Source organism: Phyllopteryx taeniolatus, chromosome 3 (genome assembly GCF_024500385.1).
Source record: "Phyllopteryx taeniolatus isolate TA_2022b chromosome 3, UOR_Ptae_1.2, whole genome shotgun sequence".
Lineage (NCBI taxonomy): Eukaryota > Metazoa > Chordata > Actinopteri > Syngnathiformes > Syngnathidae > Phyllopteryx > Phyllopteryx taeniolatus.
This window is the reverse complement of record NC_084504.1, coordinates 13,192,989-13,219,477: the sequence shown is the minus strand read 5'-3', so window position 1 is coordinate 13,219,477 and position 26,489 is coordinate 13,192,989. Positions and strand designations below refer to the sequence as shown.

General features: G+C 40.7%; 2 protein-coding genes across 2 annotated transcripts; one reads left to right on the top strand and one right to left on the bottom strand.

Annotated features, from left to right (window-relative positions):
• Nucleotides 1–769: 769 nt before the first annotated feature.
• lhx6b (LIM homeobox 6b) lies at nucleotides 770–11,647 on the bottom strand. Its single transcript, XM_061766866.1, has 8 exons — nucleotides 11,627–11,647; nucleotides 10,039–10,170; nucleotides 9,839–9,960; nucleotides 6,008–6,228; nucleotides 5,655–5,755; nucleotides 5,121–5,216; nucleotides 4,837–5,038; nucleotides 770–3,640 (listed from the first exon to the last, which is right to left on the bottom strand). The coding sequence occupies exons 1-8, from the start codon at nucleotides 11,645–11,647 to the stop codon at nucleotides 3,555–3,557; spliced, it is 981 nt and encodes a 326-aa protein (XP_061622850.1). The 3' UTR covers nucleotides 770–3,554.
• A 2,618-nt stretch (nucleotides 11,648–14,265) lies between these two features.
• On the top strand, nucleotides 14,266–26,114 carry ptgs1 (prostaglandin-endoperoxide synthase 1). The gene is made up of 10 exons (XM_061766999.1): nucleotides 14,266–14,518; nucleotides 16,378–16,494; nucleotides 17,359–17,499; nucleotides 18,835–18,978; nucleotides 19,050–19,231; nucleotides 19,910–19,993; nucleotides 20,543–20,789; nucleotides 21,951–22,237; nucleotides 22,316–22,463; nucleotides 25,650–26,114. Exons 1-10 carry the CDS (start codon nucleotides 14,437–14,439, stop codon nucleotides 25,994–25,996), a joined length of 1,779 nt encoding a protein of 592 aa, XP_061622983.1. The 5' UTR covers nucleotides 14,266–14,436; the 3' UTR covers nucleotides 25,997–26,114.
• The last annotated feature ends 375 nt before the right edge of the window (nucleotides 26,115–26,489 follow it).

Genomic DNA, 26,489 nt, shown 5'->3' with positions numbered 1-26,489 from the left:
CAGTCTGATTGAAAATGTTCTTTCTACCATATCAACAATTCACTTTTGTTATCAGTCTAGGATAGGAATGTTTGTACGTTAGAAACACCACTGTATTTTTACTGTTAAATTATAATAGAATTTGAATCTCTACCTCATGTCAAATATTAATTCAACAGTGTTTGTGAGTCTGGGGATTTTTTGTTTGTTTTGCAAACAGATTGTCTATTAACTGTTTAGTCATGTAGTTCAAGAGTCCTGCTCTCTGTGAGACATGACTGTAATCTTTAAATTGGACATGTTCCTTTTCCATGCTTACATTGTGAAATGTTACGGGTATCAAATATGTGCAAACTCAAGTAAAGAACTTGCTATGTTAAAAGATATTCATAAGTATGCTTCATTTGCTGAAAGTTTAATGACAACTGCATTTTAACATAAATGTAGAATGACATGGCATTAAAATACCTAAAAATACACGAGTTGATCTGATCTGTTTATATGTTTGAGAGATGGCATGATAAGCAAATACTAATATTCACCAAATTTTGTTACGTCTAATTGTTTTGCTGCAGATTGCACAGACAGCCAATTCACAAGACAACCCCCCCCCCCCCCCCCCCGACCCCAAAAAAAAAATAATAAAAATAAATCAAGAACGTATCATTCGTTAGTGCTATAATAAACAAAAACTAAGTATCAAAAAAGAAAAAGGTTTCACTGCTCGGTATCAGCAAATATTGTGTAAGAGCTACATTTGACATGAAGCATACACACCATTATAGACACAATGTATTAGAAACTTTATTTATAAATGATAAACACAATGCACCCAAGATTTTCCATGTTTTTTCATGCATACATTGGAAGTTTACTTTTCCGGAATAGAAAGAAAAATATACGAGGCACAACATGGAGATGTCCATTTGGAGCAAATTCACAGTAATTTCCTGTTTTAATAGCCTTTCCAGTTAAATTCATGGTCCGTAAGCTCTACCATTTTTGGAGGGTTACATGATCCTGTAGAGCAGGTTGTGATCATGTAATCTGCTCTCGTATGTAAGCACGTAAGAACATGTAAAGCTCGATGGCTTCCTCTGGAGAGGTGGGTGGATGAAGACTGTTTTCTGCCATGGCGAGACAACAAATGTCAAACACTGTATCATCACAGGGGTACGGTCCTCTCTGAAGGCATTCCCCTCTGCAGACCTATCTTTTCTCGAGAGACCTCTTTCAAGTACTCTCTGGCTCCAAAAAGTTCAGCTAGGGTGTACATCATCACTGGGCGCCCAACTGCAGACGCAGCATTTCTTCCGCATGGGTGAATTCTGTGAGTGTTCCAGAGGTGAACAACTTCCTGTGGTTCTCTCTAAATAAAAATAGTGATAAAATCAGCTCGCACATTTTATATACCAACTGTGGTACATATGTTGCACTTAACTAGCCAATATGTAGTACAAATCAGCTCCAATTTAAACATCTGCGCAATAGTAGGCTTAACTGTATTAGTTAAGACATCAAGATACTGACACAAACATTTTGTTTCATTTTACAATTTTCATTTAAGTAATTCTAATATATTATGCTGACAATACTGTCAGATTAAGGTTTTGACTATAGCCTACAAAGCGTGAGCTCTTGACACTCATTTCTAAGTATTAGTACCACACCAAAACTAACCCACAGGGTGATATTCTACTTCTTTTTGTGAAGTAGAATGTGGAAGTAGGTAGACAATTGGGAGGCGGGGGGTTGCAGTTCTTACCTCTATTATTTCAAGACATGTGAACTGAATGATATTTTTGTCCAGGAAGTCACCAGAAAATAAGTCCGAGTCTTTTAAATCAGGTTAATCCAAAACTGTGCATCTTGCCTCCTTAAAAAGCCCCACCAGTTCTCTATTCTTTGGTTGTGATTGCTCGATCCATACAGATAACATCTGTGTGAAAAGTTGTCCAGATGGTCGTGCCTCAGGAACATCTGCATTTGCTCAATAAAGCAGTTCTCGGTGCCAAGGTCCCAACGAATTCGGGCAGACGTCACTCACATTCCTTGATGACACCTCATTAATAAAGTATCCAGCAATTATCTTCGGCTCACTGTTTGTCGAGTAAGCATGTAGCCTTATCACCATTTGTGAAAACCCATCTACTGCACCATTGATCCAGATCCCATATGGATTGAGTTTGTCATAAAGAGTCTACATGCCACAAAACGTTTGGGCCGGGATTGTGGTACATACGCCGGCGAAGCTTATTCCGGCGCCTCAGTTGCACACCATGCGGGTCCAGTATTTTCATCAGTCTCCTGATCGTCTCTTGAGTCACCATTTAGCCAGCCTGAATGCATTTTAAATGTATCCATGGAGCATGCCACATCTGTCCGACTGATTCTGGACAAACATTACTGTATCTAGCAGATCTGAATGGGCTTTCCTCCTGAACAACGCAAAGTCCGTAGGTGCCTGCGTAATGTCGACAAACTAATAACAATACCATCTATGTGACTCAAAGAAAGGAGTATCTCCCAGTGTCTTAAACCCATATCAAAATAAAACTTGATCAAACTAAATAAGCCGGTCATGTTGCTTACTACGGAGTCCGCAAAGAGTCACTTGCAGTTCGCAGGTTCTCGCGTGAGTTCGATGTGTCCCGATAACTCAGGAAGAAATTAGTCCGAAAAACAGGTGGCAAAAAATTTGTCAGAAAAACAGAAAAAAATATTCAAAAAAAGAAAGCCCTAAAAAAATTACTCAGAAAAACGAGTTTTTTTTTTTTTTTTAATCCAAATGAACGCTTCCGTATATTTCTACACTCCCTTTTATGTAAAAAAAAACAAAAAAAAATTGGGGAGAAAGTTGTAATAGTACAACTGTCTCCTTTATATGCACATGAAGTTCTTGAGGTTTTCCCATTCTGGTTTTAAGAGGGTCCACAGCACCGTATCTGCATTTTTAAGAGTTTTTAATTATTTGTTTTCAGCTACTGACACTGGGGACTACACTATTCTTATTCTTGTAGACTTTACATGTGACTTCGACACAGTGGACCACGATTTCCTCATCTGTCACCCCGAACATTGTGCGGCAGTGATTTTATAATGGGTCAACAGTCGATTAGATTATTATGATGCCTTCCTCGTTGGTGTTAGCCAGGCTTCCCTCCCTCGATTGCAATTGGTTCAGACGGCTGTTGCTCCACTTCTAACCGGTGCACATCTCACGTGAACTCGCATCTGTCTCTCCACTGGCTCCCAACACATTTTAGAATTCAGTTCAGAATATTATTGTTTGCTTACAGAGCTCTGAATAGGCTGGCTCCATCCTACCTTTTTGACCTTTTACACTCATATATTCCAACACAATTTCTTGAGGTCTTCTGAGAGATCACTTCTTGTCATCTCAAGAGCAGGGTTGAAACTCAGGGGCCTTTGCTTTTGCAGCCAAAACCGTGTCCACTATAAATGTATATGTAAGAAAGTTTCTAATGCTATTGAATGAGAAACTGTGTCCAAACTTTTGACTGGTAGTGTATACATGTACAGTATGTTGTAGTGGAGGGGGGATATGCAGGATGTCAGCGGCTGATGGGAATTTGTGGTAGTGGGAGGCCAGGATGGCTCAAGTGTCCTGGTGGAGCTGCAACTGCCGAGAAGGGATGACCTGCAGCAAGAGGATCACACAAATGGGTCTCTATTTTTGATAGGTGGATAGATGGCGTACAGTAGTAGAGATTAGGTGAATATGTAGATGGGTGGGTGGGTTCTCTTGGTAGGTAAGTGGATTGGTAGGTAGGTAGCTAGGTGTGTGGGTCATTAAAAACGTAGTTAGGTACTGTAGATGGTACATAGTTGGGTGGATTGGTTGGTAGGTAAGACTTCAGAAGGTATGTATTTAGCTTGGTAAATAGTTAAGTACATAGGTATATGGGTAAATGGTTAAGCGCTAGTTTGAAGGAGAGATAGATAATTAGGGAATTAATTAGACAGGCGGGTAGGTAGTTAGATGGCCAGTTAGATTGGGTGGTTAAGCAGGTGGATGTGGGTAAGTACAGATAGGCAAAGGATGGGTAGAAAGGTAGTTAGTGAGATAGGTGAGTAGGTACAAGTAGGTAGATGGCTAAGTAACTAGGTGGATGGGTAGGTATAAGTAATAGCAGGGTGGGTAGGTCGTTAGCTAGATAGGCCATTAGATTAGGTGGGTAGGATGGTGGACGCAGTAAATGTCGAGGTGGATAACAGGTATCAAACTGGTGGCCCGGGGGCCAGATCTGGCCCGCCACGTCATTTTATGTGGCCCGCGAGAGTGTGCATCGATTTCTTGCTAAAATACCAAAATTCCAAATTGGCTTCACTTTTAAAAATACTGAGATATTGCAGGCATTTTTTTGGTTTCAAACCCCACTTTTTAAATACAATTGATTCATACTGTAGTTGAACAAACAGTTTTTACTGGCTTTTGATTTCAAAAGTAATTATCCATTAATTTGTGTATATGTAATAATATGAGGCAATCATACATTCATATGGGTTTGCAGCCATAACGGCCCTCCGAGTGGAACCATAACTGCGATGTGGCCCGTGACAAACATGAGTTTGACACTCCTGAGGTAGATGAATGGGCAGTTGAATAGGTAGGTAGGTAAGAAAATAGGTAGCTAGTTGGTTAAAGTAGTTAGATGGGTGGGTAGATAGTTACCAAGAGGGGTAATTAGGATGGGTGGGAAGGTAGAGGATGATTAGGTGGATGGTTCGATACGTGGGTAGGTAGCTACAGTATATGATGGGTGATAATTTGAGTGGGTAATTTAGGTACGTAGGTAGGTAGGTAAGTAGAGGTAGTTAAATCAAATGGCTTACTGTCTAGGTATCCATGCCGGGCCAGTAGACGTCTGTCTGGGCTGATGCAGGAGGAGAGGTGGCTGTGGTGTTCGTGGAGGGAGGTGGAAGAGGAGGAGGGCCTCATGGCCAGTGAGGAGCTCTGATGGGGGAATCCACTGGTAGGTGGAGGAAGAAGAGGATGCTGCTTTTTGTGGCGAGCACGACAGTTCTGGAACCAAACCTGTAGCAAACCACACATTTTGTCAAGTTTATTTAATTCATTTGAGTTTGAATTTCTTTTTCGGTATCATTAAGGTTTGTACCTGTATGACCCGCCGACTCAGTCCCGTCATTTCCGCCAGTTTCTGAAGCGTAAGAGCATCAGGATTGTTGTCCTGGGCAAACTGGCGCTGCATCACCTGCACCACAAACACATACATATTGGAATAATTAATGCAGATCAGCCTTTATGTGGTCAGGCCTATGGTCGAATTTATGGTCTATGATCTGGTCCATGGTCAGGTGTATGGTGAGGATTATGGTCTATGGTTGAGTTTATGGTCTATGGTCACCAACCTTTTTGAAAATGAGCTACATCCAGAGGCGGCCGAACGGGCAGCGGGGGAGGGACTTTTTGGAGAAGTGCCCCCCTGTGTGGGGGTAAATTTTTTCGGCGACATTGCCCCCCCCCAAAAAAAACAAAACAAAAAAAAACAACCCCCAGGCAACAAAATGCACCAATACGGCCGTCAAGTCAAGTCTATGGCCTAAGGGGAAGTCTATGGTCAAGATTATGTTCTGTGGTGAAGTTTATGGTCTATGGTCAAGTTTGTGGTCAAGTCTATAGCTCCAGCTACCTGCAGCTGTTCCGCCGTGAACGACGTCCGTGCCCTCTTGGCTGGCTTGGGTTGGCAGCCCAGGTCGGAGGGCAGCGCCCCCTCCAGGGTCAGTCCATTTCCTGCAGGGGAGGAAGGTGAGGGAAAGTCAATATATAGACCGTTACGTTAGCTTCTCTTACTAGCCACCGTGTGCTCCAGACCCTTAAGGATGACGTTTTACAGTGAAATTTTGATTAAGATTGCCTGTGCCCAGTGTCGTGCATTTGAGTTGTCGAAACTCAGCGGAGAATAAGGACGTAGATTACTATGCAAGCTTCTCGCACTAGCCACACATTTTTTTTTCGGCGCCTACTACGATTCTTGAACTGTACCGTTTTGGGCAGCCCTGCGCAGGTTGTCCAGCACGGCGTCGTAGTGGGCGCGGCATAGCACCCTACCCTCTACCAGGCCAAACTCCTCGCCCGTGGACAGCTGGCGTTTGCAGGAAAAGCAGGCAAAGCAGGCCAGGTGGTAAACGCTGCCCCGCGCCCGCCGCACCCAGTCGCTGGCGTACACCTGACGGCCGCACTGGGTGCACTGAGTGCCAAACCTGCTACACAACACGGGAATATTGTTAAATCAGTACAGTGGTATCTTGACTAATGCTGTGTTCACACCGGACGTGAATTTAACCATTTGGGCGACGTGATTACATATAAAGTCAATGCAGTTCGCGTAAATAGGCGTGAATCTCTGCACTACAGTACAAGCCACAAATCACGTCGCGACAGCCAATCAGCTTTGAGAATGGTGTGCAAAGGGCCAACCTGCGGGGGACGGGAAGTCTCACTGGATGCGGCAGCTGCTCAAAGCGCTTCGTTGCCACCCAAGAGAGTCACGGGACTAGAATGGAGAGTAAAACTAGGAGAAAAAAAATATCAGAGGAACCAGTCAGGGTGACTCGTCGTGCTGGCCGTGGCTGCTCACAGTGCTTTGTCGTCAGCCAGGAGATTTAAGGGCCGACGGTGCTGGAAAGCGGAGTAAAATTAGGAAGAAAAAAAATTATCTAAGAAACCAGCCAGGGTGACTTGTCATGCTGGCCGTGACCGCTCACAGCACACCGTCTTCGGACCTGAGTGCGCTGACAACCCGTTGAAGAGGACAGAGGTCGGAGGAGCATATCAATGTGCCACAAATGAAGTGAATGCTCATTCAGTGTATAAATAACCCCACTATCAAACTCATGCGAGGGGTGTGAGGTGAAGGTTCGCGTCCGGTGTGAACGTAGCCCCAGCTTACGTGTGTTTCCAGTTATGAGCTGTCGCTTGCTAGATTTTTTTTTTACTTTGTGTTGATTCAAAAATTGAGTTATGAGCGAGCTTCGGATATGCCACTACTTGAATGAAGACCAAAAAAATAATAATAATAATTGGCGCAATTAAGGTACTGTAATACCCTGGCATGTGGGCAAGGAGAGTCACGGTCGCTCAATGCACTTTCAGATGTTTCTTGAATGGGACAGTCAAACACAAATACTAAATGAAAACTTCCCTTCTAAGCAGTGTTGGGTAAGTTCATTTTCTACACTAATTCAAAGTTCAGTTCACCGTTCCCAAAATGAACTAGTTCAGTTAATAATTCAAAATTTTGAACTAAGTTCACAGTTCCAAAAATGAACTACTTCATAGTTGTTTTTTTCAATTAGTTGTTGACAGGCTATTACCCTCAAAATACTAGCATTTCATTTCCCCATTGTTGCCACCCATTCAGTCCACACAGGTAGCCAACTCCAACTTTCACCCTACTATCTCAAAAACATAAAAAAAAAAAGAAACTTGTTGCTTTAATAGTCTTTCTTATAAATGAGGAATTAAAACAAAACCGGACTTTTGTCCTTAATGTGCAAAAAAAAAAAAAAAAAACGCAACACAGTATGACAGGAACGATGGTAAAAGATCATTGATAACATTGCATTCGTTGCAGCTCTGGCTGAAGACATTGACAAAATAATATCTCATCTATTCTTATATTACAAAACAAAAATTCCATATTATGACAGTGTGATTGCAGTGTTTTAACTAAAGCATTCTGATACAAATAGTTTTCCGAGTAATCAATTTTTACAATGATGTACTGCATTACACACGAACCAATGTACACCTTCACTCCCATTTACGCAGTGTCCCTGAACGCACCTCGCGCACACAGTCTGCTGCGATGTGCCTGCCGAATGTAAACATGATGTCATGTGCTGTGCCCTGCAGTCCTTTTGTTTGAGCTTGGGTGGCGCTTTTGCGCTCTCTTTCTCTTTCTTTCTTTCTTTCTTTCTTTCTTTCTTTCTTTCTTTCTCTCTCTCTCTCTCTCTCTCTCTCTCTCGCTTCCCAGTAATCAGCGCCTCCTCGTCCGCCCACCTGTCAGCAATCAGCCTTCACCATCATCATCATCATCATCATCTGCATTTAAGCCTGCCAGTTCCAACACTCCACTGCCAGAGTATTAATGTTCTCCTGTGGTATAACGGCTCTCAAGCATTCACGTAAGCTACGCCATTCGTCGCTATCTTTCTGACCTCCATGTTTCTCCTTGTCCTCAGTGCTTCCTCCGTGTCCCCCGCCGAGTTGACTTTTTCGACCACGCCGCCAAGCCATCCGCCTTTTCTCCCCGCCGCCCGCCATGTAGTGACGTTACGGTCCGTGTCGAGGCTTCAAAGTGTGTGTCGAGTAATCAGCAAAAATCCAGGCGAAGTGTGGTTCGGAGCGTGGTTTGATGACGTAAGCGATGACCTTCGAACCTTCCTGAAGCACCGTACCACGTGACTGATTCAGGAAGTGGTTTGCAGCTTTGGCGCGTGAACCGCGTGTCATTTGAAACATAAGGCACAGCGAAACGCAACTGTGGCATCGCTTAGATGGATCCATTCAGCAACGTAAAACTCCCACATCTACATCACTGACAGTAAATGCAACAATCGAAGTACAGAAATACCTGGCAGAACCAAACATAGACAGACAGGAGGACCCACTGCAGTACTGGAGAGCGCAAAGAAATTATTTTCCAAATTTATTCACACTGGTTGGCATGTACCTTGTGAGAGGATTATTATTTTTTTTCCCCCCAAAGCAGGAGAAATCCTTACAAAAAAGCAGAAACGCCTTAGTCCTGGCTCTTTAGAGAAACTACTCTCTTGGAATAAAAACCAATGAAAATTATTGGGGTTTTAATTCTCTTTATTTAATTACAAGCACTACTACAAGTAACAAAAGTGCATTCCTATTTCTAATACTGTGGTCCTATCACTTGTTTTGTGGGTGGCAACTAGATTGTAGTACATTTTATTGACCTCTTGAATAAATGATTCCCAATGACATGTCTGTACATGTGCCGGCACAGTTGACTGAAAGTATCGATGCTTCAGGGGGCTTCATCTCACCATCACTACTGCCATGCGTTCCCTGCCTCTACAACCTGCCAGCACGTCTCAAGGATCATCTCCATTTCCTCTTGCAATAAACCTTGAAAATGAACTTTCGTTCGAAAACCGTTCTTTGATCCCAGAATAAGCGCGTTCTCAGTTACGTTCATCAGGCAGACATGAACTCAGTTCAATTCACGTTCGCCCAGAATATGAACTAGTTCATGAGCTTTTGTTCCTTAGACTCGTTTTGGTACAACATTGCCTGTAAGGAGCTGCTGTAGGGCACAACGCAAGCCCAGACGCTCACACGCAGACTAATCGGCCTACCTGACTCCATCTCCATTCTTGCGTGATGTACAATTTCAGTTGCTCAACAGTCTGGGGTCTCTGTTGTCATATTTTGCGCTTCATAATGCACCACACATTTCCAATGGGAGACAGGTCTGAACTGCTGGCATGCCAGTCTAGTACTTTTGTGTACAGTATGTGTATGTGTATATATCTATATCTATATATATATATATAGATATATACACACACACGTCCATGTTCCACATTTTTGACTGATTCACACCATTCCAACTTCAAACTGTTCAGCTCATTCAGTGCATCTTGGAAACTATTTTCCACAGTAAAATTCTCAAATAAAGAGATATTTTACATAATTACCTCTTCATTCCAAATTTCTTAGCCGATTCAAACCATTCCAACCTCAAGTCTTGCATTACTTTGACAATTAAGTACACATCATTTCAGTTCAGCTCTTCAGCATTCTCACGCAGTTTGTACAGAAATTGTTTTGTCTTACCTGAAGTAGTCTAGTTTGCAGTAGACTTGTTTGTTCTTGACGTAGCAACTGCTTTGCTGGCGCAGTGAAGTCCTGCACACGGAGCACTCTAGGCAGCCCAAATGCCAGTGGTGTTCATTCACCTTAAATACACAGACAAAAAAATATTATCAGTTAAAATGAGCTGAAATGAATAAACGGTGGCATGTGCGTGTGTGGACCTTGAGCAGATATCGGTCGTGGATGGCCACGCCGCAGCTGGCGCACAGCTGCAGCCGCTGCTGAGGCTTCTCGATCCCCCGAGAAGAGCAGCGACAGGGCACTCGGGCCTCCTCCTTTACCTCTGACTTGGACTGCGGCAGAGGTGAGCAGTACAGTATGTGTAATGTAACACAAAATGTTGTTTTTTTTTTTTTAATATTTAATATTAAATTTTAATAGAAGCATAAAATCATAGTATTATAATTAAGCTGATTTTAGTTTATTTTCCCTACCCCCCTTAAAAATAGATTTATTGTCATACAAAATATACATATAATTATGAAATGTATTAAATATAACCCAATCCAATCCAACTGTATTTGTTAAGCACTGAAAAAGCACACACAGTACACCGAAGTGCTGTACAACGCAATAAATACGTATATATATATATATATATATATATATATATGCATACATACATACATACACAAAATTCCAGTTTAGTAACAAATCTATGTAAACATTTATAAAATGCACGCATGAAAAATGTGATACTTATAAATACATTTTGGGAGAAAATTAAAACATGAAATTTAAATGCACACATTTAAAAAAAACGTACGAAATGATCTAAAGTATATGAACTGTAGTTATAAAAATGAAAAAAAAATGCTATAAATTACAAAAATGTAAATGTATGTACATAACTCAAAACATACTATAAATGATTACAAATGTTACAAATATACATTATAACAGTATATTATTAAAAATGTTTTGATCACAAATGCATTATGTTATTAGAATGTGATTATTACGGACATAAAGGTGATTCACCGTTTCAAATGTATAATTTTCCGTAATAACCAGTTTTATTTACATTATTGAATGGGATGAATATTCATTAACATTTAGGGATTTTCCCCTTTTAAAACGTACTGTATCATACCACCAAAGGATAGTTTTCAAATTCAAGAATATTTTAAGAGAAACATAAAATATATTTTGACTTTTCCCAATCGATATCATTTGTCAGATTTGTTAGATAATATAACCAAAACAAATGTAATTTTAGGATTTAAAATGTATTATTTTCTGCATATTTTGTGTTTTAAATGCATCCAAGCCTTGTTTTTTGGCTTGGAAGTGCTTTTTTTTTTCTTTTTTCTTTCTTTCTTTCTTTTCCCATAAGTATTATTGTTCCAGAAATGTGTACCGGTAAATTTTCAATTTTACACACATTTTCATCTTTAAAGTGTATTCTACTTCTAGAAATTGAAATTGCAACTTTACAAAGACCTACATTTTAGGGAATAATTCAGTCTTTATCATTATTATTATTATTATTAGTATTCATTTATGTATTGCTGTTTAAATACATTTCAGCGTGTTCTGCAATGGGCTAAACTTTTTTAGGCTTTAAAATCATTTTTGCACAATACACACATTTTTTTTCTACTTCACATGCATTTTCTACTGCTAAGATATAAAGACGAATTCTACCTTAGATGTGAATTTTCATGCATGCAAAGATTGTAAAAGCAAAGCGACTCACCATGTTTTGTCTCTGGGAGGCTGCCCACTTCTCAGTAGTAATGCACGGACCACGCAGCTCCCATTGCGCATAATACTTCCGGCTTCCCCTAAAAAAAAAAAATAACTGTAACAAACACTCTCTCTGGTGCATTTAAACCCAGAAGAAGACAATTTGATGCAATTAGACACAAAAATCTGATCGATTAAAAGAGAAAATACGCGTGCAATTAGTGATGGATTGAAAGGAGAGTGTCAATTTCATGTGCCAATCAAGGAGGGTGGGGAAAAAACACTTTAATAGCTAATGTCTTCATTGAACGTGCACTTAAATGTGTGTTTAAAAAAAAAAAAGAAAAAGTGAAGAGGCTCCAAATGCAGATTGGGCCATTGACGGGAGACAATTGTGCCCCATGAAAAGAGCCTGATTGTCTCAATTTTTGTGAGCGTCATTATAGCAGCATTCACATACAATTTACACTATGTGTTAACTGGGAAGGCAGAAAAAGTGGAGAAAGTACTCTCTAAATGAAATTAAAGAAAATAAAATCAAACTCATTTTCTTGGAGTAATTTTAACATTCATCCATCCATCCATTTTCCGAGCCGCTTCTCCTCACTAGGGTCGCGGGCGTGCTGGAGCCTATCCCAGCTGTCATCGGGCAGGAGGCGGGGTACACCCTGAACTGGTTGAATTTTAACATTCAAATACCTTAAATAAAAGTGACCCAAAATTCCACACGGCAGTAGCTCAAAAAAGCTGGAAAAGTCAGCTGCCTCCATTTGAGTTGGTAGCCAAGTCCACGGTGGACGTCATGTCTGTCGAGTACTTCTTCGCATTTGAGCTTGGCTAAACTTGACAAGGTTGAGAAGTTCATAAAGGACGCTTTGTCAACTCCAATTGTTTTATTTCATACTTCAACAATTTACAGGGGCTTTAGGTTAAGTTAATAACCTTGAATCAAAGACAAAAGAGAAATTACTAGGATTACTAGTTAGATAAAACCAAGGATCACCAACAGGAGTAGCCCCCAGGCCTGTTTTGAAGATAGCTCACCAGTGATTGGACATAGTATAACTAAAAGTCATTTGACAACATTTGTTTTTTCAGAAGTGTCCCAAACTGGTAGTCCTTCGCATTAATCATTAGCCAAGAAGTAGCTCTCAGTTTCAAAAAGGTTGGTGACCCCAGGACTCAACATTGTCCAGTGTCCACACCACACAACCATTTAGTATTTCCTTCGAACAGCACAGTTTTAGTCTACATAACAAATGAAGACTAAATAAATAATAGTCTTTCACATACCTGTGAGGTCGTTGAGCTTGTTCACTTATAAGCTCTAACTAACTCCAACTAATTACTTGTACAGCCGTAATTTTTACGTATCAGGGTGATTAGCTTTCATCTCTTACTAACTGACATATCATCGCTAACAAACCTTGGGACATTCATCAAAGAGTTAATTCCAACAAACCTCATCCTATTTCCAGACTCTAATTTCATTCATTATGACTTCCATCCATCCATTTTCGATAGAACTTGACCTCAGTAGCGTGGTAGGTGAGCTGGAGCCAATCCCAGCTGACTTTGAATAACGGAACTGGGGTACACGCCAAACAAACGCAAGGCAAATATACTGCAGACAAACGACCATTCACACTCACGTTGACACCTATGGACAATTTTGAGTTTTCAATTAATGTTTTCGGAAAGTGGGAGAAGACCACAAATCTCACACCCACATCTAAGTACAGGCCCTGGAATGCACCCCGAAATGCACCCCCAAATGGTCAGCTTCCTGTTCAATTCTGGATAAACATGATAAACATGTCCATCCAATATCGCGTTGATCGGTGTTGGAGGCTAAGGTTTTGAAGAACGGGCCCATAATGAGGCCCTGGAATTTGTCTGAAAGGACTGCTTCAAACCAAAATGGACGACTTTCTGTTTCATATCAGTCAGTGAAACTGGTTTGCGGGGCTAATTTTACAACAACAACAACAACAATAATAATAATGCATTACAATTATAGAGCGCTTTTCTGGGCACTCAAAGATACTACAATTGCAAACATTATTCATTCCCTCCACAGTCGACCTGATGGTGATAAGCTACTAGAGTAGCCACAGCTACCCTGGGGCAGGGACAAACGGTGGACGACTGGTTAGCGCATCTGCCTCACAGTTCTGAGGACTGGGGTTGAAATCCCGGCCCCGCCTGTGTGGAGTTTGGTAAATATAGTATTTAAAATTGACATTTTATATACAATTATCTATTTCTTGTATTTCACTTCATTTATTTTTATTAAAATTGTATATATATTTTCAAATAAACTGTTTTATTTTACTTTATTTCCCCAATTATATGAATTCAAAACATGTTTACATCTATTTTATTTATTGATTAATCTTAATTTTAGTACAATGCTATTTTCTTTCAATGAAGAACGCTTCGAACTGCAAAAATATATTTGTAGCACCGCTTTAAGTCTCTGATCATCTACCACCAAGAGAAGTTGACAATCCAGAGTAATCCATTTCACATACATACATACACACACACACACACACATATGGGCCATACATATTGTACATACATACATACATACAAACCCCTATTCCAGTGAAGTTGGGATGGGATGACTCGTCCAATAATTAGGGTTGTGTCCCCACCCACTTCTACTCAAACAATAAACCAGTCAGATGTCATAACCTTTTTTTTCAAGTCTAGGTAGAAACCAGTCCTGGTTTAACACCATTCTTGCATTTGTGTGCTAATGATGAAAGGTATGGCTTTATTTTGAATAAATATAATAATAACGTATACTAAGAACTTGGGCTGTTGATGCTTTGTTAAATACTTTAAAAAAAAAAAGAAAAAAAATGTCAATCTATTTAGAATTTAGCACACTGACCACATGGCTGTTGATCAACTTGGTGCTGCTGGAGAGCTCAAATGGTGCTGGTAAGACTTTTGAACAAAATACTATCAATTCTTATTAGATTTTATTATTATATTTTTAGCACGAGACTCTGACCATGTCTTAGTGTTTAATTGGTTTGTATTGTTTTTAACTGTTTTTTGTTTTTGTAATTATTTTTTAATTTTTTGGTTGTTTTTATGTTTAATTAATTTAATTATTTCTGGGCTTCTCTGCTAAAGCTGCTGCCCCCGCAACCCAACCTTGAATAAGCAGAAGTAGATGGATGGGTGGATGGATTTCATTTTGATATTAATTAATTTCTCTTTTTAAATTTAGTTTTTAGTAGAAGTTTCTTTTTCATTTTTTTTCTAAAAGCCTTGATTTTCTTTAATTTTTATTTTATTTCTAGTCCATTTATTTTTTATTGCACTGTTCCAAAAAAAATCTTGATTTTTCAAATTTTATTTTACTCTATTTTATCTTTAATTTAATTATATTAATTTAAAAAATGTTAACTTTCATTTTTAAATTGTATTTATTTTCTTTTTTTTAAACATTTTTATTTTACTGTACTATATTGTATGTTTTAACCAATTATATTATTTGGTAAATATGGTATTTAAAATTTACATTTTATATACAATTATCTATTTCTTGTATTTCACTTCATTTATTTTTATTAAAATTGTATATATATTTTCAAATAAACTATTTTATTTTACTTTATTTCCCCAATTATATGAATTCAAAACATGTTTACATCTATTTTATTTATTGATTAATCTTAATTTTAGTACAATGCTATTTTCTTTCAATGAAGAACGCTTCGAACTGCAAAAATGTACATTTATTTGACAAATGATCCGCTTTACACAAGGCTTGCATTAAATGGAATGTATGCATGTAATGTATATAAGATGTATATTTGTGTCTTGGGTGAAAATACATAGAAGATAGAAGATCAAATTAGCTATGTTCAAATTAATAAAAAATGTGAATAATAACGTGATTAACTTTATGCTGTTTCTCAATGGACCAGTCACTTGCCTGCATTCATTTGCGCTCCCTCTCCTCTCAGAGAGGGTTGGATAATGTGGAGTGCGTGTGTTTATCTAGAGCCTGTAGTTCCGTGCAAATAAGGAAGCCGCAGCGTGACATTATCTGGCGAAAACCTCTTGAAGTAGAAACAGGAAGCTCATTGGAGATATCGATAAAGTTGCAGCTGCACAAGGACTTCCTGCACTTACTTACATTGCATTGCATCCATTAGTTTACCACTGTATGACAGTCTGTGGTGAGAAATAATGAAGTACAAATACTTGCATACTGTAAGTAGTAGATTTTGCAGGTACCTTTCACTCTCCTTGAGTATTTATTATTTGGACAACTTTTAACTTGTACTCCCTACATTTGAAAAAAGATGTCTATACTTCTGGCTCTTTACTTTTTACTTTACTTCAGCTGGATGATGATGATGTCGGATTCATGGTGAACACGTTTCGTGCCAAATTCTGGTATTAAGAAAAATTCTCTAATTTGGAAAAACATACAACTAAGGTGTAATTTTTCAATTGTAATCATAAGCTCATTTAGCATTTTTTTGTTAGTTCACAATGTCAGCAAAGCTATAGGAACGTCATTTTTGATAGCATAAATGCCTGAGCCTATGCAGAGGAGCGCTTGCTTTAAAAAAAAAAGAAAAAAATTGCAAAGTGTTGCATATTATAGACAAACAAAAAATCACTTATTTAAGGAGTCAAATCAATACTTCTATTTTTACTAGAGTATATTTTTGGACAAAAGTACTGTATCTGTACTTCTACTTAAGTACAGAGTGGGAGTACTTTTGCCATTACAAATGGTAGCGGTATGTCGTCTTCACTTTCTTCTTTGTTTGCAGTCAACCCTTGTTGCTACTACCCTTGTCAAAACTCGGGAGTTTGCGTGCGATTGGCTGCCGAGAGCTACGAGTGTGACTGCGCCCGCACCGGCTTCTATGGGGAAAACTGCACCCATCGTAAGTCTCATCGTCCTCTCCAAAAGGCTTCAGGTCCTGTAGAATAACTCAAGGGAGAGACAACTGTGTTGAAACAAACAATGAGCTGACTGGGAGCTACAGAAGGAAAGCCAAGGAGCTGAGAGGCCGAAAGGGTTAGGAAAGGAGATGCGTGGCTGACACAGAAGCAAAAGGATAGGCAAAAAGCAAAGGAGCTGATTGGTTAATTAAAAAAAATAAAAAAATAGGAAAGGAGCTGAATGGTTGACACAAAGGGGGGAGAACAGTAGGTAAGGAGCTTAGTGTGAGAAATGCAAGGGAAGGCGAGGAGCTGATTGGTTAAAACTGAAGAACAAAGGTAGCCAAAGAGCTGACTGGCTGGCATATAAAGAAATACAAGGACCTGACTGGCTGAAATGAAAAGAAGGGGAGGCAAGGAGGGGATGAGCTAGAACAAAATGAGAAACACAGGCAAGGAGGTGCTTGGCTGATACAAAACGAAAAGTGCAGGCAATGAGCTGATTGGGTGACTCAGAATGAGAAGAGCAGAAAAATAGCTGATTGGCTTTCAAGAAGAGGACAGTCAAGCAGCTAATTGGCTTTAAAAAAAAGGAGAGGCGTAGACGTGACTTACAAGTACGAGTGCCCCAACTTATGAGTTTTTCTAGTTACGAGCAGGCAGTTGGACATTTTTTTGCTTTGTGTTGTGAGCCAAAATTTGATTTGAGGAATGAGCCAGCTTCAAATCAACTGCCGCTTGAGTGAAGTGACAGAGTGGCTGACAGAAAAAAAAAAAGTTTGATTGATGCATCACATGCAAAGATTTACTTGACGGAAAAGAACGACTTCTGGTGAATTTGTGTTCATTTTCTTCTTACTGGCTAGCCGAGTTCTGGACTTGGCTTCAGCTCACACTAAAGCCCAGCCCAGGGGTGACCCACTACTTGTTGACACATTTCCAGTGGCTTTGGGACTTGGTCAACAACTCGTTCCTGCAGGACACCTTCATGAGACTAATACTGACTGGTGAGCCACAAATCTGCTGTCTTTAGCACTTGACAGAAGGTATCAGTACCCCAGAATGCAGTATGTAACGGAAAGTACTACGTTGAAAGTAGACTTTATACCGATCTGATCGGCCTGATCAGTATCGGCCAATAATTAACAGTTTATGCTGATCGGCTGATCGGCCGGCATTGAACTGCTCCGCAAAAGACATTTTCACCGCGTCAACATCGTGTACAGTATATCTTTAATCTTGTATATTTTTAATCTTGTCGCGTGTCTTTTGACGTAGTACTGTAAATATCTGACCACCAATAAAGTTATTAAAAAAAAAAAAAAACATGTTGGCGGTGTGGGACAGACAACACGTTTGAGACAGACAACACGTAATGCCTGGATCAGACTACAAGACTCGTGCTCTTTCACGATTGCACTGTCAGACTACTGCAATAAAATCTTGTATTCCGATACCACCACATCCCGTTTTTTACGATCACTGGGTTTCATCTGGTCTACTCAAACGTGACCTGATACACTCGTTACCAAGGCGACGACAACAATAATGGATCGCACCGTGTGTTTACAAGAGCAAAATGGGGAAACACGTGTGTTGGTGGTCACCGGTGCTCGGGAGATTACGTTCATTTAAAGCTTGCTTGAGGTATGTTCACGTACTTTTAATACGATGCCGCTCGCAAGCAGACAACAAACTGTTATGTAGCCTAGCAAGCTAGTTCTAGCACCACCGGTTGTAAGGGAACTTGCAGGCGTTCTGTCGAACCATGCTCTAAAGTTTTGGTGTGTGTGAAGTAATTTAATTACAATAAAGTAATTTAATTACAGTAAGTTAGCAACCATTATTTCTGTCATGTAATGTTGGTTTGACCTGACTGATTAGAATACATGGTCTGACTAGAGCAGTGATTTCCAACTTTTATGGAGCCGAGGCACATATTTTACAGTTGAAAAATCTCACGGCACACCAACAAACAAAAATGTCACAAAAAGTGGATACATTAATTACTGTATGTACTTCCTGCCATCTTATAGAAGACCATTCATTTGTTCTGTCTGTCACTATGCCTCACTGGCATAAATAGATGAGCAAAGATAGATTATTTATTGTAAATATATATTTTTTGAGCAATTAAGTACACAAGTATAGACAGTAAATGAATTTAAATAGAAACATTGCTCCATCTTGCGATCGGATCGGTGATCGGTTATTGTTTTTATAAACTCGCTGATTGGTGATCGGCCCCAAAAATCCAGATCACGTAAAGCTTACTTGAAAGTTCTAGATTTGTTTGCTTGTTGGATCACTTTCTATCTACGGTGTGATTTATCCTCCCAAAGTGCGCAGTGACCTCATTCCCAGCCCTCCGACCTATAACACCAAGTATGGCTACCTCAGTTGGGAGTCCTACTACAACACTTCCTATTACACCCGGATTCTACCGCCAATCCCAGATGACTGTCCTCTACCCATGGGAACCAAAGGTAAGAACCTCCAATCTCCCGGACAACCCCAGGATATCCCAGAACGTTGAGATGTATTTCATCGGACACAGGCAAGCCCCATTTGCCCGATCCCAAAGCATTGGCAGAGCGTTTTTTCAAAAGGCAGAAATTCCGGGAGGATCCAGGAGGAACCAACGTTATGTTCGCCTTTATGGCTCAACATTTCACCCACCAGTTCTTCCGCACCGACCATAATGTCAAGGGAGGCTTCACCAAAGCTCTAGGACATGGGGTGAGATTTCAGAGCTACAACGTGTGATGTAGACATCTTCCAATAACCCTGGATGATGGAGGTCATGGTAGGCTACATCGAAAACCACTGGATAGGATTAAATGACTCACTGTCTTTGATTCAACTTTTCTGGACAGGAAAATTCCCGTCAGCGTAGATTATCCGTCTTCCAGGGCATGGTAGGCTTGAGTGAAGACCACTGGACTGATTTCAACAAAGTCTAGTTGACTTCGATTCCACATTTGTGGACCGGAAAATTGGCATCCGTGTAGTTCCTCTGTGATCATGGTAATTTACATCGAAGGCAGCTGGGCTGATTTCAGTAAAGCCTGTTTGCCTTACTTTCAACGGTTGTGGACAATAAAATTGCTGTTTGTGTAGATCTTCCATCGTTGTAGTCTACGTCAAAGGAAATTAGATTGAATTCAGTGAAGTCCAGTTGCTTTCGATTGCAGATTTGTGGAAAGAAAATTGCAATTTGTGTAGCATCTCCATCATCCAGGTCATGTTGTCTACATCGAAGGCAACCAGACTTGATCAAATTCAGTCCAGTTGCCTTCGATCCAGTTTTTATGCACAGGAAATTTGCCATCTGTGTTGTTGCTCCGTCATCCAAGTTCATGGTAGTTTCCAAATTTTGAATGGAAGGCAACGTGACTGGTTGTTATTTGTTTGCAGGTCGATGCAAGCAACATTTACGGCGATACGCTCACGCGGCAGTTGCAACTTCGTCTTCATAAGGACGGAAAGCTGAAATATCAGGTAAAATATGTTTTTATTTTGGCCAGAATCTGTCATTAGCTGTTAGCTTAGCATCAAGACCTGATCTATACAGCTAGCGTGAAGAATGTCAAAAGCGCATGTTGAGGGTGGGATAAACCAGAGGTTCAGAAACTTTTAGAGGTCAAGACCTAAATTTTAAATTGGTAAGTCCCCGCAACCCAAAATGAGGAAAATATGTCATGTATTGACATAACATTAAAGACACTAATCAAATAGCTTGTTACACTTTGCAATGAACGACCCAATTAAGGAAGTAATACACTATAGCGTTGACGGTAATCATTGGAAATATGTGCTGTTTCTCAGAGTTTCTGGTCTTTCTGCTAAGCTAACTAGCTTCCACAGTTAGCAGAGGAGTGCTTCCTGCTCTTATCTAGGTCCATTTACTCTGCATTGAATGTGATCACCCACAATTGCTAGGTTTTTATTTTCTGTGTCAACAAATCTTTTTTGGTAGGTTATACTGTAAGGTATATTTGTATGGTGATTTCATGAAATTTGTGGTGTTTTATTTGGTATGTCCCTCAGCTAGTGAATGGCGAGGTATACCCCGCTTCGGTGTCCGAGGCCCCTGTTCACATGGTATACCCCGCTGGCTTTCCTTCCGAGCAGAGACTGGCTGTCGGTCACGAGTTGTTCGGAATGCTGCCGGGCCTGACCTTGTATGCCACCTTGTGGTTGAGGGAGCACAACCGAGTGTGTGATGTCCTCAAGTTGGAGCATCCCAGCTGGGACGACGAGCAGCTCTTCCAGACTGCCAGGCTCATTGTTATTGGTAATGTGACTTATTGAAACTAGAAAGCCCTCCAGCAAGGGCCAATTCACACTCAGTGGTGGGATGAATGTGAGTGTGAATGGTTGTCTGTCTCTACATGTGTCCTGTGATTGACTGGTGACCAGTCCACGCTATAGTCTGCCAGCTCCCCACAACCCTAAACAGAATAAGCTGCAAAGGAAATGGATGGGTCGGCACAGTGGGCGACTGGGTAGCGCATCTGCCTCACAGTTTTGAGGATTGGGGTTCAAATCCCGGCCCCGCCTGTGTGTAGTTTGCATGTTCTCTCTGTGCCTGCGTTGTTTTTTTCCGGGTACTCCGGTTTCCTCCCATATCCCAAAAATATGCATGGTAGGTTGATCTAAGACTCTAAATTGCCTGTAGCTGTGAATGTGAGTGTGAATGATTGTTTATGTGTGCCCTGCGATTGGGTGGCCACCAGTTCAGGGTGTACCCCGCCTCTCGCCCGAAGATAACTGGGATAGGCTCCAGCACGCCCGCGACCCTAGTGAAAATGGATGGATGGATAGAAATGTATGGATTGTTTTCATGATGGGACTGGAGGGTGTATTTTGACACTCTTCAGCCTATTTCCTCGAGTACATGCAGAGTATCCGACTGTTAGTCGAGGCTAGGATCCAGTAGACCCAATGTAGTTTTCTGTCCTGGTTGTGCAACACTGGACTACCCTTGCTAGGGGCATGGGCATTTGCTCAACCAGTAGTGGGAAAGGCATTTCTTCATTACCCTTGTGGTGTTCTCTGAGGGGTGCTCCAGGAGTGCATGAGCCAGGGTCCTCTACTACGGAACATTCATGTCCATGTACAATTGTGGGTTGGCACAAATAGGACAAGATCACAGATACAAGTGGACAATTTTCTTCACAGGGCTTCCTAGCTTCCCCTCAGGGGTAGGATGAGAAACTTGATCATCCGAGAGACAGTCAGAGTAGAGACATCTTCATGTCACGGGGCCAGTTGAGGTGTTCCGTGCACCAGGAGGCCTCAAGGTAGACTGAAGTTATGATAGAGGGCTGACCTGGGAACACCTCAGGGTCATCCTGGGCATCCCCACTTAGATGAAACTGAAAGATCAAGGATGGATACAATGAATGGATGCTTTTTTTTTCCATCATCGATCTTTTTATGTTCACCTATGCAGGTGAGATCATTAAGATTATCACGGAAGAGTACGTGCAGCATCTGAGCGGCTACCTATTCAAGTTGAAGTTTGATCCCTCCTTGCTCTTCGGTCAGCACTTCCAGTACAGCAACCGTATTGCTCTAGAGTTCTGCCACCTGTACCATTGGCACCCATTGATGCCTGACAGCTTCCACGTGGACAATGACGTTATTCCGCACTCACGCTTCTCCTTCAACACCTCGCTGCTTTTTCACTACGGTGTGGAGAAGCTGGTGGACGCCTTTTCGCGGCAACCGGCGGGACAGGTAGGAGAAGGCTAAGTGATGAAAGCTTACTAGGTAGAGGTTACCCGTCTTTACATGACCAGCTGTTTTTTTTTTTAGGTATGTGGAGGGCGTAACTCTCACGAAGTGGTCCTCCGAGTGTCCGAAATGGTCATCCGAGAATCCAGAGAGACGCGTATACAGCCTTTCAACGAATACAGAAAGAAGTTCAACTTGAGGCCCTACACCACATTCAGAGAATTTACAGGTACACAGCTGCCAGGAGTCCCCTAAAATTGAAAAGTTTATAAAACGGAGGCTGTGCAAGGGCTTTTACCGTGCAACAAATGGATAGATTGCAGTACTAAAGTACCACAGTAGCTGTTGCTAGTATCTCTGCTGTGCGAAGCTACGTGACTATCAAGTCCCAAACATTTTTGTCATTAACTGTACAGCAAGAAAGAAGTGTCAGGATGGCGTTTTGGAGTCTTTATGCTAAGCTAACTGTCAACAGCCTGAAATTCACACACATTGTTGTCAGTTATGATAGGATGATGAAAGATGATGATGTAATTTATGGCACAAGTAGAAGTCATGGTAGCTATTTCTTTATTCTAAGCTAGGCATTTCTATTCTTAATGCTAAGCTACACCAACTGTCTGTAGCCAGATATGCATGGGTGATAAGGTCATTTACTGTACATGAAGAGTCATGCTAGCTGTTTCTAGTTTATGTGCTAATTGTCAATAACCAGTTATTTAACGATATTGTTGGCATTTACTGTAGGACAAGTAGGATGAGCCACGCTAGGTGGTTGTAGTCATTATACTAAGTAAAGCTAGCTTTTTCTTGTCTTTGTACTAAGCTAAACTAGTGGTTTCTGGTTTTATGCTATGCTAAGCTAACTGACAGTAACCAGATATTCACAGACAGTTTTGTATGGGGTGCTGTTTGTAAAGCTGCTCACGCCAAAAATAACAGAAACATTTTGTCACATTTTGCTTCAAAACGTGTTTTAAAAACTGGTGACTTTTCTGCACATTTTGAACAAGATTTGTCATTTTATAGTTAATCTTAAATATGTATTTAAATGTTAAATATATATCTAAATATAACTCTTAAATCTAAATGTTATATATATTTATTTATTTATTTACTCCGATTGGCTGGGAACCAGTTCAGGGTCGCCAGCCAATTGCAGGGAACATATAAACAAACAACCATTCGCACTCATATTCACACCATGAGGGAATTTTGAGTTTTCAGTGAACCTACCATACATGTTTTGGGGATGTGGGACAAAACTGGAGTACCAGGAGAAAACCCACACAGGCACGGAAGAACATGCAAACTCCACACAGGCGGGGCTGGGATTTCAACCTGGGTCCTCAGAACTGTGAGACAAATGTGCTAACCAGTCGGTCACCGTGCCGCCAAACATTACATTAGACACCTAATTAATTTTTTATTTGTTCTACTGTTCGAAGTCAACCACGGAGAATGTTTTGTTTATGGAAGTAAAATCAGAAACCCTTTGTTGAATATCTCTGCAAGTGCTAATTATTGAGTAATTCGAAAACCTCCTCCTCAGAAAGCTACTTTAACGTTTTTGGGACACTGGGAGAACATGCAAACTCCACACAGGCGAGGCTGGGATTCGAACCCCAGTCTTAGAACTGTGAGGCAGATGTGCTAACCAGTCGTCCACCTTGATGCCATACAGGGAAATTTACCCTTGGAAATATATCACTCCCTGAAATAACGAGCTGGAAACTGACGAGCACTTTGAGTATTTAGCGTCACTTTTATGAAGAAGTGTCGCGGGTCGGGAGCCAGGAAGCGGGGGGAAGAAAAGAGAACCAGGCAGAGACCGGTGCTTCCCACTTCCTGCCCGCCTCAGAGTGCTTGCTCACCGGCCGCAAGAGAGAGGATGTCAGCCCTGGAGGTGGATTTGGAAAAACAAGTGGCAAGGAGGGTGAGGGGAGAAAAAAAGAACTGTTGCTGTGGTTCTTTTTTCACCCGAGTGAATGTGTTCTTTGTTAGGAAAATTATTATTTGTAAAAGAATGCTTTAGTTAAAACACTGTACAATCACACTTTCATATGGAATGTATTTTGTTTTATAATATAAGACTAGGTAAGATAAGGTATTTTGTTAATATAGTCAGCCAGTGGTGCTAGGAATGAGTCATACTGAGTTGCGTGTTTTTGTTTGCACAGCAAGGACAAAAGTCCTGTTTTTGTATTCCTCATTTTAACAAAAAGACCATTCAAGCAAGTTTTTCCTTGTTTTTAAGATTGTAGGGTGAAAGCTGAAGCTGGCTACTAGTATGGACGGAATGGGTGGGAACAATGGGAAAATGAAATGCCAGTATTTTGAGGGTAATAGCCCGTCAGCAAAGTATTGGGAAAAAATTAAAATAAAAAAAAGAACTATGAACTACTTCAGTTTTGGAACTGTGAACTTTGTTAAAAATTTTGAATTATGAACTGAATTAGTTCATTTTTGGAAGGGTGAACTGAACTTTGAAAAAGTTTGCGTAGAAAATAAACTTTTCCCAACACTGTTCACAAATACTGTACACAAGCAGAAAGTCATGCTCGCTGACGTCTTTGTGCTAAGCTAAAGCTAGCAATTTCTAGACCTTGTACTAAGCTATTTTTTTTTTTATAATAAACTAAGCTAACTGTCAGTACAATATATTACAATACAATACATTGACCAATATTGTTGTAATTTACTGTACGAAAAGTACAAAGAGTCCCACCAGATTATTCCCATCTGTATGTCAAACTACAAGCGGCGAAGCTAACTGTCAGGAGCCAGATATTCACTGATGTTGGAAACAGTTGTGCTACCTGATGCTAAGCTAAGCAATGCTACCCGTCACCACAGGTGGGTAGAAACGTGATACATTTACTCCGTTACATTTGCTCAAGTAACATTTTGGATAAATTGTACTTGTCAAAGTTGTTTTAATGAACCATACTTTTTACATTTCATCAAGTATTTATGTTAAGAAGAAACAGTACTTTCGTTTTTGACTTCCGCGTCAGGCGCCCTCGCTCCACTCCCCTGTGATTACCACAGAGATGTTTGACTCAAATTCACCAATCAAACAACACAAGAAAGTCTTCTATTGGGCTTCAGGGGGCAATCAAAGTGAGTCGTGACAGCCGCGCGTGACTTCTGTTTACATTAAAGACTACGAAAAAACAACAGCTTTAACATGCAGCGTAGTTTAGTCGCTGCCCATACTTGGACATTTCAGCCCACTTCTAACTTGAGAAAACACCTTGCGGTAAGTTTTTGCTGTTGTTGTGGCTGTGCATACGACAACATTAGATTAAAATATGCATCTTGTTCTCCCTCTCTCTCTCTCTCACACGCTATGGTAGCCTAACATGAGTGGAAAATGTGTTCAGCTCGGAATATTTCTATTTTTCCCAAATAGACGACAAGGACATTGCGGCGGGTTTGCTGGAGCACTATGGTCACATCGACGCCCTGGAGTTCTACCCGGGCATCCTCCTGGAGAAGCCACGTCCCGGCTCTATCTTTGGAGAGAGCATGGTGGAGATGGGTGCCCCCTTCTCCCTGAAGGGCCTGCTGGGCAACCCGGTGTGCTCGCCTGAGTACTGGAAGCCGAGCACTTTCGGCGGGGAGGTGGGCTTCAACTTGGTCAAAACATCTACGCTGAAGAAAGTGGTGTGCCTTAACACCAAATGGTGTCCATACGTCAGCTTCCGGGTTCCTCTTCAGCAGGAGGACACTAAGATGAAGAACTCTGAGGAGCTTTAACTTACCTAATTAGGAGGCATGTTTTTTTTTTTTTTTAAATAAGTAGCTTGTAACTCGTGGCTTCCCTTGGGAGTTAACAAAAATAATTGAATTACAATTAAATCCAGTTTTGCTGCAACATGGAATTTAGTATGCAACTCTATCATGAGTAGACCCACGAGTCTCAAGAACCCATGACCATAAATACACGAAAAGGCCGCCATTTTAGTTTGAAGTGATCCCCCACAATTTGGTTAGGTCGCTTCTCTATTTTTGGGAAAATTCAGTCCCCATGGCTAGTTTCACCTAACAACTTGTAATGTAGTAGGCACGTCTATCATGAATAGACCCACAAAAAAGTCTCAAGACCCCAAGTCTGAAATGACACAGGAAGTCAGCTATTTTGGTTGATCTTTAATCTTTATTTTTGTCTTGTCCAAAAACAATGTGTCGTGGAATAAATGCAAAGCAGAGGAATATTGCATTTTACGTCCTTCCATCATGTCTACATATA